This window comes from Carcharodon carcharias, chromosome 15 (genome assembly GCF_017639515.1).
Source record: "Carcharodon carcharias isolate sCarCar2 chromosome 15, sCarCar2.pri, whole genome shotgun sequence".
NCBI lineage: Eukaryota > Metazoa > Chordata > Chondrichthyes > Lamniformes > Lamnidae > Carcharodon > Carcharodon carcharias.
In genome coordinates, this window is record NC_054481.1 from 15897901 (window position 1) to 15912081 (window position 14181).

The following is a 14181-nucleotide window of genomic DNA, read 5'->3' on the forward strand; positions in this document are numbered from 1 at the left end:
AACTGATCCTGTGGTTGTTGATGATGTCGATGACGTTGGGTCGGGTGCCCCGCCCCCACTCGCTGCCGGCAAGCTGCGCCTGCGCCTTGCGGAGGTGACATCTGCGTCGCGCCGCCATTTTCTCCACGGTGCGGAGCCAGCGGGGCTGTAGACGGAGGCCGGAGAGAGGAGGGGAACCGGACGGAAGGAGGAGAGGCCTGCAGGCCGAGAACAGCAGGAGCAGGAGGAGGATCCACCGCAGGGCCTGGCGGCCGCCAGCACCGCCACAGCGACGACAACAAGTCACAATCAGCCCCGTTCTCCCCACCTACCTCCCCTTCCTAAAGCCCGGCGCCGCCGCGTCGATTTTTTTTTAAAAACCCGCCCTCCCGCCTCACGTTTCCACCGAATAAAAATCCGTGAAATTTTTATTTATTTCCCCCCTTCTTTTTTCCCCCCCTCCCCCGCCCGCCCCCCCCCCCCCCCCCCCCCCTTTCCTTTACTCTTTTCCCTTCTTCACCTCCCCCTCCCGCCCACCCCCTCGGGAGGCGCTGGCTCTCCCCACCTTTTTCGGGGCAGGTCGAGGCGAGTTCCCCCTTTGCCGTGACAAGCGGGGAGGGGGGAGCTTCGAGCGCAGCACTCGGCCGAAATTGGGCGCATAGCGAGCAAATACGTCCGGGTTTCCGTTCCTGCCACCCGAGAGCCGTCTCTCACGTCCCACCCGCCGGCTGCCGACGCGAGAAAGGCCGAGGCGGAGGCCGACTTGGTCGAGACCATGAACCACTGCACCAAGCCGAATGAGCAGCACCTCAGCGAGCCCGAGGAGATGGAGATGGAAGGTAAGAGGGCCCTCGAGGGAGGAGGAGGTGGGGGCGGGGGGGGGGGGGGGTGGGTGGCTGGGCGAGAAATCTAGGCCCCTTGGTGGACTCGACCTAACCCTCTCCCTCCTTCCCCCTCCCCCCCCCCCCATCCCTTTAAATCTGGTTTTCTGTCGGCGGGTTAAAAAAAAGGAAAGTGACGGTTAGGCCGCAGGGCTGAGTGAGCGCGGGGTTTCTCACCCTTCCTTCTCTTCCCCTCCACCCTCCTCCTCCCCCTCTCCCTCCTCTCCTCCTACCCCTCCTAATGGGAACCACGCGTAGGCCACAGGCGCCATGCTGCAACCTCTCTCAATATTAAACCCAACCGAGCTCCTCTAGCCACCCCATTAATTACTCTGTATTTTACCTTCAACCATTTGAAAACTCAATTGAAAAATTCGATGTGAATTAAACCACCCCCCCCCCACAATTTGTTGCTGCTCAAGTTAACAGGCTTTTTTTATATATATAATATATATATATGTGTTTATATTTCTGTCTCTGTAAATGTTGTTTGCTTTCTCTGCCTCGCTTTATTTTTGCAAAACGCCACAAACACAAACAAGGCCCGTGGACTTGGAGGGTTTTGAGAGGTGATGGAGACTTCACTGCTCTCAGATCTCTCCTGCAGTATTTGCTATCTCATGCTGGCCTGTCCAAGCTATGATATTTCATCTGCCATTGCACCCCCCCACCCCACCCCCCAACAAGCCACAGTCTAGATTCTACAATGACAGTATATTAATAAGCTTTTACTCAAGTGCCTCTTAAAGGAGGTAGATTTATTTACAAAATCGAAGTGAATATTTGCATCTAGGTTTTTTTTAAAATTTTGTTTTCCTACATTATGTTTAATGCTGCTAATTCAGTGAATACTCAAGCCCATTTAAACCTTATAATGGATAAAGTGTTTTTCTTTCAGGCTTTCAGTAATTTAATTTGAGGTTTGGCCTCTGTTAACATTGTAAATGAATATTGGTGAATATTCTTAAAATTTAATGATTTGAACATTGCTCACGTTTACACACTCAGTTTAGAGGATTGAATCCTGAAAAGCAGTTGTCTGGGCATTTTGCACGTCAGTGAATTGCTGTTATGACCCAAAATTTACTTTACAGCTAAATAGTTATACATTTTCAGTGGCTGTTGTGCTTACAAATAATGTCATATAAGTGAAGGAATAATAAAGCCAGTCATGGTTTGATATTTATATCGCATGCGCAACCTCCGGACATCCTAAAGTGCTTTATGGCTAATGAAGTATGCAATTCTGGGAACATGGCAGCCAGTTTGTGTACAATGAGATCTCACAAGTAGTAAAGAGATAATGACCAGATAACCTGTTCTGTGTGGTGTTGGTTCAAGGGTTTGAAAACTAATGGCTCTTGTGGACTCAGACTAAATAAATGTCTTTAGATTTCCCAGTTGTATCCATTGATGTTCTTGGTAAGTATACTGCCAGATATGGCACTGAGCCATATTGACCATAAAGGTCCCAAGTTTAGGCTTGTGGGCTTCAGTGGTAGCTGCACACTTCTGCTCCATCTCATCAGTGAGGAGAAAATAAGAGAACAGCATTCTTCCTCTTGGTCACTGTTCAGTGATTGCCTGTTGGAAAGTGTGCATGAAGAATGGCCACTTTAAATGTGACATTAGAGGACTGCTGACACCTGTGAAACCACTATTTGAAAGCAGGGAAGAAAGTTGGTTAGAGTGGGACTGTCATTCTCCATGATTTTTGTATTTAAGCAGTATTGATCAAGGAATCAATTACAGAAGTAAGGAGGGATGACATCTTAGAAGGCTCCTCAAATTAAGCCGTACGGGTAGAACTGAAAAACAAAAAAGGAGCAATCACATTGCTGGGCGTGTACTATAGGCCCCTGGACAGTCAGAGAGAAATAGAAGAGCAGATATGTAGGCAAATTTCAGAAAGTGTAAAATAATAGGGTAGTAATAGTGGGGCATTTCAACTTTCCCAACATTAACTGGGTTAATCATAGTGTGATAGGTTTAGAGGGAGCAGAATTAAAATGCATCCAGGAGAGCTTTTAAGCCAGTATGTAGAAGGCCCTACAAGAGAGGGGGTGGTCCTGGACTTAATTTTAGGGAATGAAGCCGGGCAAGTGGTAGAGATATCAGTGGGGGAGCATTTTGCAGATAATGGTCATAACTCCGTTAGATTCAAGGTTGTTATGGAAAAGGACAAGGATGGGCCAGAAATCAGAGCTCTAAGTTGGGGGAAGGCCGATTTTAATAAGATCAGATATGATTTGGCCAGTGTGGACTGGAAGCAGCTCTTTTAGATAAATCTGTGTCAGAGCAGTGGGACTCATTCAAGGAGGAAATAGGGAGAGTACAGGGCCAACATATTCCAGTAAAGATAAAGGGTGGGACCAACAAACCCAGGGAACCCTGAATGTCGAGGGATATACAGGATTGGATAAAGAGAAAAGGGATGCTTATGGCAGATACCGAGGGCTCAAAACAGCGGAAGCCCTAGCGGAGTATAGAATGTGTAGGGAGGAACTTAAAAAGGAAATTGGGAGAGCAAAAAGGGGGCATGAAAAAATATTGACAGGTAAAACAAAGGAAAACCCAAAGTTATTTTACAACTACTTTAAGAGTAAAAGGATAACCAGGGAAAGAGTAGGGCCCATTAAGGACCATAGTGGTGATTTGTGTGTGGAGCCGGAATACATAGGTAGGATTCTAAATGAATACTTTGTGCAGAAGGACTGTGATACAATTAAAGAAATTAGCATAGACAGGGAGGAGGTTCTAAGTGGTTTGGCAGGCTTAAAAGTAGGTGAATCTCCAAGCCAGGATGAAATGTACCCCAGGCTGCTGAGTGAGGCAAGGGAGGAGATAGCAGGGGTGCTGGCAATAATGTTCAATACCTCTCTGGTCACAGAAGAGGTGCCAGAGGACTGGAGGACAGCCAATGTGGTACCGTTATTCAAAAAGGGAGGAAGGGATAAACCAGGGAACTACAGGCCAGTCAGTCTAACCTCAGTTGTGGTGAAACTATTGGAAGCAATTCTGAGGGACAGAATTAATCTATACTTGGAGAGGCAGGGATTAATCAAAGACAGTCAGCATGGTTTTGTTAAGGGGAGGTCATGTCTGACCAATTTGATTAAATTTTTTGAAGAGGTGACCAGGTGTGTAGATGAGGGCAATGCATTTGATGTAGTCTACTTGGACTTAGCAAGGCTTTTGATAAGGTCTCACATGGGAGACATAACGAAGGTAAGAGCCCATGGGATCCAAGGCAATTTGGCAAATTGGATCCAGAATTGGCTGAGTGGCAGGAAGCAGAGGGTGATGGTCGAGGGGTGTTTTTGTGACTGGATGCTTGTGTCCACTGGGGTTCCACAGGGATCAGTGTTGGGTCCCTTGCTGTTTGTGGTATATTTAAACGATTTAGACTTGAATGTAGGAGGGTTGATCAGTAAGTTTGCGGATGACACGAAAATTGGTGTGGTTGTAAATAGTGAAGAGGGTAGCCTTAGATTACAGGAGGATATAGATGGGCTGATCAGTGGCAAATGGAATTTCATCCGGGTAAATGTGAAGTGATGCACTGGGGCAGGACAAACAAGGCACGGGAAAACATGATGAATAGTAGGACTCTGGGAAGTACCGAGGATCAGAGGGACCTTGGTGTGCATGTCAGCCGGTCCCTTAAGGTAGCAGGGCAGGTAGATAAAATGGTTAAGAAGGCATATGGAATACTTGCCTTTATTAACCAAGGCATAGAATATAAGAGCAGGCTGGTTATGCTGGAATGGTACAAAACACTGGTAAGGCCACAGCTAGAGTATTGCATGCAATTCTGGAATTCACATTATAGGAAGGATGTGTTTGCACTAGAGAGAGTGCAGAGGAGGTTTACCAGGATGTTGACTGGGCTGGAGAGTTTTAGTGATGAGGCGAGATTGGATAGACTGGGGTTATTTTCCCTGGAGCAGAGGAGGTTGAGGGGGAACATGATTGAGGTGTATAAAATTGAGGAGCATAGATAGGGTAGACAGGAAGGAACTTTTCCCCTTGGTGAAGGAATCAATAACCAGGGGGCGTAGATTTAAGGTAAGGGGCAGGAAGTTTAGAGGGGATGTGAGGAAGAATTTTTCACCCAGAGGGTGGTGGGAATCTGGAACTCTGCCTGAAAGGGTGGTAGAGGCAGAAACCCTCATACCATTTAAGAAATGTTTGGATGTGCACTTGTGATGTTATGGCACACAAGGCTATGGGCCTAGTGCTGGAAAATGGGATTAGAATAGTTAGGTACTTTTTTGACTGGCGCAGACCTGATGGGCCAAAGGGCCTTTTTCTGTGCTGCAGACCTCTATGACACTGTAGGGACTTGTCTTTGCAGTTTCATTTTCTACTGATTATTAATCGATTGTTAATGGCAAATTAATGTGCTTTTATGCTTTTTTCCAATGTTTGCCAAGCACCTTTCTCTTGGTATGTATTTTTGCTCCTTTTTTTAGACTCAAATTCAAAATAAATTGTGTATTGCATAGCGGAGATGTTCCGTGGATGATGTGTTCTCCAAGCCTCCAGCCAAAGCTTTGAAATGTGGGTACTAACTGTGTTGACTCTACCTTCCAACAGAAGGTCTGCTTTATGTCACTGTCTTCTGTCTCCACACCACCCCCTGCCCAACCACCCCCCCCCCCCCCCCCTTCCTACCAAACCCAAGGCACTCTACAGTGAGATTGTGACCTTGTTTTGTGGGGAATTGCAAACCCAGTTTTGTCATGTTTAGCTTTGATTGTTGATGCACCTGAATGTTAGGTGGCAAATAAGCATCAGTCATAAAATATTGCTAATAATTTACCTAGACCTGGGAGTATGGAGAGGACTCATTTTCTTAAATTTGACACATTTAGCAGAATATGTGAACATTCATTGGGTAGGAAAAGGATAAATTTTTCTTTTTGTGCTCGTCATGACTAATTGTGTACCAAGCGCAATTTGTCCATGAAGTCACATGACTCTGATGTTTAAATGTACTCCTTAAGATTGTGGCATTTATGGTATACTGTTTCAAAACAACAGATTCATTGGATAGATTAAATTACTAGCCTTCTTGACCAAGACATGAGCATATTTTTAATAAGGATTTGGATGTTGATGTTGACTGAAAATGGTTATGTGGCAGGTCTCATTACTTGAGTGCTTGCACGCAATTGCATTTCCCTAACTGATGACATATTATCTCATCTATGGGCAGATAATTCAAGAAATTGTAAAATCTCTCAATCCGGATTGTATTTCAAATTATCCCTAAATCATCCAGCATTTTGGCCATGGCTGATGTTTAAATTGTACTGGTTGGTAAATTGTGTAGACAAAACAGCTCAGTGATTTTACCGAAACCTATCCTGTGTTGTGATCTAGTCCATCTTTTTAGTTGTCTGTTGTGGCTCAGTGGTAGAATTGTACTCTTAAGAGCCAATTGAGATTGGAGCCCATAATAGAGGCTGACCTTTCAGTGCTGCATTCCCTCAGTGTTGCAGTATTTCCTCAGTGTTGCAATGTCAAGAGGTGCAGCCTTTCAGATGAGACATTAAAGCCAGGCCCTGTCTACTCCCTCAGGTGAATGTAAAATCTCCCATGGTGCTATTTATCCCTCTGTTAACATCGTTAAAACGGGTATCTGCTCATCATCAAATGCTGTTTTAGGGACCTTGGTGTGTGCAAATTGACTGCCACTTTCTCTACACTTCAAAAGTACTTCATTGGTTGTAAAAGCCCTCGAAGTTGTTCTGAGATTGTGAAAAGCACTATATAAATGTGAGTCTTTTTCTTTTCAACAGCTTTCCAGGATAATTAGAGCTTGTTCTACTGGAGTGGAAATATCTAGCAAATTCTCATAACTTTTAAACTTATTTGTTATGCATGTATAATCTACTTTTTTGGAATATAAAATGTATATACCCTATAAAATTTATGAAAGGTACTATGATTTTAGCTTAACACATATTTAGTATGGCACTTAAGTTGAAAGGCAGGTTAAATTATCATTAAACCTACTTCTGTTCACATATCTCTTCACTATAGTATAGAACAAATGAGTTGAAACAGACTTAATGAGTGGCTGGAGTATTAATTGATTTATGGTATTGTTCACAAATAGAGAAAAGGCCTTCCCTGTGACTATCTTGCCTCCCACATTTTTTTTCTTTATGCGCCTTGTCAATTTTCTTGGACTTGATAAGAGAAAGAGATTACAAAAGCAGGGAAGTTATGGTGAACCTTTACAAAACACTGCTTTGGCCTCAACTGCAATATTGTGTTCAAATCAAGGCACTATACTTTGGGAAGGGTGTGAAGGCATTGGTGAGAGTGCAGAATTGATTTAAGAGAGGTAACTGGGATGAGGCGCTGCTGTTATGAGGGCCGACTGGAGAAGCTGGAGCTGTTCTCCTTCAGGGAGAGCAGGTTGGGAGGGAATTTGATAGTGGTGCTAAGGGGTCCAGACAGTAGATAGGGGAAGGTTTGAGCCCCAGAGGACACCAATTTGAAGTGAATGGAAAAAGAACAAAAGCTGATGTGAGGGAGGGGGGGAAATTACACCACCTTCTATGCTGTCATCACTGATTCTATTCCTGGCTTGTTTCCTTTGCTTTGCTCTTTCTAAATGAATGTCCCCTCTATAATCATTCTTTGTTTCCCAGTTTGGGTTCCAGACATGTTCCTTTACTGATTTACTGAACATGTTTTATGTTTTTGTTTGAAGGTTAGAGCATGCAGTAAGGAGTAATTGCCTCTAGTAAGGTAGAGAACATGCAGTAAGGGGTAAATACATCTAGTCAGGTGGAGAGAGACCAGGATAAAGGAGAGATGATGTCTAGCAGCAACTGTATCATAATCCTTCGCAGATATAAGGGAAAGGAATTAGCAACTGGATTAGAAAGGAGTAGTGGATATGGACCTGATTGCCAGCGGTTCAGTGAGCCTAACCAGCAGTGGTACAGGAGGGAGTGCAACAGGGTCTGAAACTGTCGTATTTGAGTGTGGACTGGGGAGAGAGCGACAGGAGCAGAAGTGTTCAAGGTGAGCCAGAGTAAAAACCAAGCCAATTGAGTGATATGGCAGTTGAAAATATTATTTTTTTCTCACAATGTATTCTGTGGTTTTGCATGTGGTTAGCATGGGCCACTGTTGGGGATCTGATGGCCCATGCTAACTACAAGATACCAAACACTAAATATAATGTTGTTGGCTTATTGCAACACTATAAAAGTGCAAATACAAAACCTTTTTTGTTGATGTTTTAAAATGAAGTTGCCAAGATAGCCAGAAACGAAATGGTGTTCTCCATTTTACACTAAAGATTGAAATTACATTGACATTTTCCCACACTAGATTAATTATGGAATCTTAAATATGAATGTATATGCATTGCATATGGATGGTTTTGTTTCAAGTTTTTTAAGGCATGCTCCTTTTTAAATTGAATGCTTACAGACTGAAGATAGTATTGTGGAGTTTGTATGAAAACATCTGGGATTATCAGACAATGGGTTAATGGACATTGCAGAGCTTTTCACCTTATGTGCATGTGTGTTCTGCCTTACAATAGTCACAGTAGAGGTGAGGTGAGAGTGACTGCCCTTGGTATCAGAGCAGCATTTGACTGAGTGTGGCATCAAGGCGCCCTGACAAAACTGGAGCCAATGGGAATCAGGGGGAAAATTCTCTGCTGGTTGGAGTCATACCTAACACAAAGGAACATGATGGTTATAGTTGTTGGAGGTCAACCATTAAGTCCCAGGCATAAATGCAGGAGTTCCTCAGGATAGTGTCCAAGGCCCAACAATCTTTATCTGCTTTTATCAATGACCATCCCTCTGTCAGCAGGTCAGAAGTGGGAATGTGCAATTATCAGTATACAATGTTCACCATTCATAACTCTTCAGATACTGAGGCACTGTGTGTCCATGTGCAGCAAGACCTGGACAACATTTAGGCTTGGGCTGATACGCGGCAAGTTACGTTCATGCCACCTAAGTGCCAGGCAATTACCATCTCCAACAAGAGAGAATCTAACCATCTCTCCACACACACAGACACACAGATATTTACGGTATTACACAAAGGAACTGCATGATAAATGAGAATGTGTCCCCCACCACCATCATCCTGGGTTACCATTGAGTGGGAACTGAACTGGACCAGCCACACAGACATTGTGGCTTCAAGAACAGGTCAGAGGCTAGGAATTCTGCAGAGACTAACTCACCTCAAGACTCCCCAAAGCTTGTCCACCTTCTACAAGGCACAAGCCAGTAGTGTGTGGCATACTCTCCACTTGCCTGGGTGAGTGCAGCTCCAACAACGCTCAAGAGACTCAACACCATCCAGGACAAGCAGCCCGTTTGATTGGCACCCCATCAACCACCTTAAAATTTCACTCCCCCCTCCACCGGCATACAGTGGCAGCACTCTGTACCATCTACAAGATGCACTGCAGCAAGCTAACCAAAGCTCTTTCAAAAGCACCTTCCAAACTGTGATCTCTACCACCAAGAAGAACAAGGATAGATCCATGGGAACACCACCTGCAAGTTCCTCTCAAAGGCGCGCACCATCTAGAATTGGAACTATGTCACCGTTCCTTCACTGGGCAAAAATCCTGGACCTCCCTCCCTAACAGCACTGTGGGTGTACCTACACCACGTGGACTGCAGTGGTTCAAGAAGGTGGCTCACCACAATCTTCTTGAGGGCAATTAGTGATGAGCAATAAATGCTGGTCAAGTCAGCGACACCCGCATCCTGTGGAAAAACGAAGGAAAAAAATATAGGGAAATTCTGACGTTGTAAACAGCTTTAGTATTGTTATATACTCAGGCATTTCACATGATCTAAATATGATGAATCTGTATGTTCGGGAAGTAGGTCAGTAATATGCAATACAGTGCATGCAGGTAAGTTGTAACAAGTTACTGTGTAGAGAGACCATCTTCTAATAAAGCTTTGGAATTTATTCTCAATGGCAAATTCAGCAAAAGAGCATATTCTATTATCAAATTTCAAATTTGGGCAGTATCTTAAATTAGTTTTTTATTATGCATGGAATACTTATGAGAGAGAATTGCAGAGTTGCTTTGGTACTTTGCTTTAAGTTGTCAGTATAATGTATGCAAGTTAATATCCTGTGCTCAAAAATTTGTACATAACTTCAAGTTTACTGAATATGCAAACTTTAATTTTATACTGTGTTGCCTCAGCTTTACACCTGTTGTGCAGCTCTCAGTCTATTTTCCACCATTTCTAAAACCTGAGTGGGAAGAGGGTACAAAACATACTGGTGTAGCTCATCTTCTGTTTTATCCACCTTTGTATACCTATGACTACATATACTTAACCTAGATACTTTGGGTCTGGCATTTGTGCAGTTATTGGCACAGAACCAAATACATCTGAGTATACCTGTCACCATTTGTTATGGAGTGTGTACCAGTGGGAGTATGTCAGCAGTTAAACTGAAGAAAATATGTTGTAGAATGATGCCTTATTTTGTTCCTAGATATCTTTGTTACTGACCAATGAAATCTCAATTTTATTTTACTGAGGAAAATTTTATCAATTGTATTTAGTAATTTATTTCTATAATGTGAAACTCAGGATTGTAATTTAGTGCTCAGATGTTTTTAACTCTGGCAGTATTTGAAAGCTCATAATGTCAACAAGATGACAGCCTTCCTGTTTGGCTCTCAGCATCTTTAAATTTATACCGAATTCAGCTTCCTTGAGTGCTTGCTCAGTCTAAACCAGATTGTGTACAGACCTTGGCTTTCTGTTCTGCTATTCTTGCATCAAGTGATTTTGCCCTGATTGGGATTGGGGTTCCGTCATCCCATTGATAGAATTGTTGACCCAGGAAAATGTGGGTCCTATCATTGAGATAAAGAAAGCTGTTCTTGCCTGGCTTCTAATGTCCCACCAAAGATGCATTAAAATCCCCATTCGGTTTCTAAATCCCTCTGGCTTGTCCTATCCTGTTTAGCAAATCTTTTCCAGATCAATCACTGCGTTCCTTTGTATATTATTCACTGCTAGTCCCTGTATATTTCTCCTTTGCATTGCTGCAAAAGTATCTTATCTTGCTGTCAGATTCCTTTACTTTAAGCTTGGTGTCAACCTCTTCTAAAGAGTTCTTTTTCTTCTGAGATATTTTAGCTGAGAATTGAGTTTTACTGGGATTAGAAGTTTAGAAAAATTTACAGCAGAAAAGGAGGCCATTCAACCCATTGTGTCTGCCACTGGGGGAAAAAACACTTCAACATAATCCCATTTTCAGCTCTTGATTCACTGTATTGCTTTTCATTCATGGGAGGTGGACATCACTGGCTAGGCCAGCATTTATTACCCATCCTGAATTTCCCTTGAGAAGCTGCTGCCTTCTGCAGTCCATGTGGCATAGGTACACCACAGTGTTGTTAGGAAGGGAGTTCCAGGATTTTGACCCAGTGGCAATGAAGGAACGGTGGCAATATTTCCAAGTCAGGATGATGAGTGGCTTGAAGGGGAACTTCCAGATGATGGTGTGCCCATGTGTCTGCTGCCCTCGTCCTTCTGGGTGGTAGCGGTTGTGGGTTTGGAAGGTGCTGTGTAAAGAGCCTCGGTGAGTTTCTGTAGTGCATCTTGTAGATGTACACACTGCTGCCACTGTGCGATGGTGGTGGAGGGTGTGAATGTTTGTGAATGGGGTGCTAATCAAGCAGGCTGTGGTGTCAGGCTTCTTGAGTGTTGGGGGAGCTACACTCATCCAGACAAGTGGTGAGTATCCCATCACACTCCTGACTTGTGCCATGTAGATGGTGGACAGGCTTTGGGAGTCAGGAGGTGAGTTCCTAGCCTCTGACCTGCTCTTGTAACCACAGTATTTATATGACTAGTTCAATTTCTGGTCAGTGGTAAACCTGAGGATGTTGACAATTGGGGATTCAGTGATGTAATGCCATTGAATGTCAACGGGTGAAGGTTGGATTCTTTCTTGTTGGAGATGGTTATTGCCCGGCACCCGTGTGGCTCGAATGTTACTTGCCACTTGTCAGCCCAAGCCTGGATATTGTCCAGGTCTTGCTGCATTTGGACATGGACTGCTTCAGTATCTGAGGAGTGACGAATGGTGCTGAACTTTGTGCAATCATCAATGAACATCCCCACTTCTAATCTTATGAAGGTCATTGAAACAGCGCAACATGGTTGGGCCAAGGGCACTACCCTGATAGTCCTATAGGTTACAGCACTGTTTTTTAAATGCAATGAGAGTTTCTACCTCCATTACCCTCTGCTGTACATTTTGATATTCAACTAATCAACCAGGCACCACTTCCCTGACGGCTACCTGAACAATCTCCCTTTAGAGTGCCGCCTTCACAAAGGTGTTTTTTCTTCACACAAACGCTTTATAGCTCCAATCACAGGCAATCTATCCTCCCCCATGTCTGCTGGTTCCACTTGCAGCTTATATCTAATGTTGGTGCTCAGCTCTTGAGAGAAGTCACTCCCCGTGCTGGGATTGTAAGGTGAAACTTTTGGATCACCGCTTGGAACTGTTGATTTTTTTAAATCTTAGACGCCCTGCCTGAAACAATTTTTTGACATTTAACAAGAGAAATGTTGCAAAGTTTGCTATTAATAGAATAGTTGATTGCTGGCTGGTGTCAGGTGAGCAGAACTCCATACCTCTTGGGGTTTCTCCATGGCAGGATGGTGCTGGCTGTCTAACTTAGCCCGTCTCTCGTATATTTCCAAGTGAGCATTCATTCTTCACCTGCACCAACCAGTACACATTTTTGTTTTGAGGCTTTAAACTGCCGTTTCACAGAATCATGCAGTGCAGAAGAGGCCTTTCAGCCCATCGAGTCTGCATGTTTCTCACATCTGGACATGAGAAACACCTGACCTACCTAACTAATCCTATTTACCAGCACTTGGCCCATAGCCTTGAATGTTATGATGTGCCAAGTGCTCATCCAGGTACTTTTTAAAGGATGTGAGGCAACCTGCCTCCAACCCCCCCCCCGCTGGGCAGCGCATTGTAGAGCGTCACCACCCTCTGGGTAAAAAAGTTTTTCCTCTCATCACCCCCTCAACCTCCTGCCCCTCACCTTGAACTTGTGTCCCCTTGTGACTGACCCTTCAACTAAGGGGAACAGCTGCTCCCTATCCACCCTGTCCATGCCCCTCATAATCTTCTACACTTCGATCAGGTTGCCCCTCAGTCTTCTCTGCTCCAACAAAAACAACCCAAGTCTATTCAACCTCTCTTCATAACTTAAATGTTTCATCCCAGGCAACATCCTGGTGAATCTCCTCTGCACCCCCACCAGTGCAATCACATCCTTCCTATAATGTGGTGACCAGAACTGCACACAGTATTCCAGTTGTGGCCTCACCAAGGTTCTATACAACTCCAACATGACCTTCCTACTTTTGTAATCTATGCCTTGATTGATAAAGGCAAGTGTTCCATATGCCTTTTTCACCACCCCACTAACATTCCCCTCTGCCTTCAGAGATCTATAGACACACATGCCAAGGTCCCTTTGTTCCTCAGAACTTCCTAGTGTCATGCCGTTCATTGAATACTTGTCCAATTATTCCTTCCAAAGTGTATCACCTCACACTTTTCAGGGTTAAATTCCATCTGCCACTTATTTGTTCATTTGACCATCTCACCTATATCTTCCTGTAGCCCAAGACACTCAACCTCACTTAACCACCCGGCCAATTTGTGTCATCTGCATACTTACTAATTCTACCCCCCACATAGTCATCTATGTTGTTTATATAAATGACAAATAATAGGGGACCCAGCACAGATCCCTGTGATACGCCACTGGACTCTGGCTTCCAGTCACTAAAGCAGCCTCCTGTCATCACCCTGTGTCTCCTACAACTACGCCAATTTTGAATCTGCCTTATCAAATTGCCCTGTATCCCATTTGCATTCTTTATAAGTCTCCTATGTGGGACCTTGTCAAAGGCTTTGCTGAAATCCATATAAACTACATCAACTGCACTACCCTCATCTACAAAGCTGGTCACCTCCTCAAAAAATTCAATCAAATTTGTTAGGCATGACCTCCCTCTGACAAAGCCATGCTGACTACTCCTGATCAAACCTTGCCCCTTCAAGTGGAAATAGATTCTCTCCTCCAGAATTTTTGCCAATAGTTTCCCTACCACTGACGTGAGACTGTAGTTCCCTGGCTTATCTCTACAACCCTTTGTAAATAGCGGAACCACATTAGCTGTTCTCCAGTCCTCTGGCATCTCCCCCGTGGCCAGAGAAGAATTAAAAATTTGGGTCA

The 14181-nt window shown here is 44.0% G+C and overlaps 1 protein-coding gene across 4 annotated transcripts in view; it reads left to right on the top strand.

Annotated features, from left to right (window-relative positions):
* The first annotated feature begins 511 nt into the window (after positions 1 to 511).
* Positions 512 to 14181, top strand: part of usp7 (ubiquitin specific peptidase 7 (herpes virus-associated)) — an 89244-nt gene continuing 75574 nt past the window's right edge. For all 4 annotated transcript variants that reach the window (XM_041205914.1, XM_041205916.1, XM_041205915.1 and 1 more), the window contains exon 1: positions 512 to 818. In XM_041205914.1, the coding sequence (XP_041061848.1) occupies positions 755 to 818 (64 nt within the window). In that variant the 5' untranslated portion in view covers positions 512 to 754. The remainder of the gene's footprint in view (positions 819 to 14181) is intronic.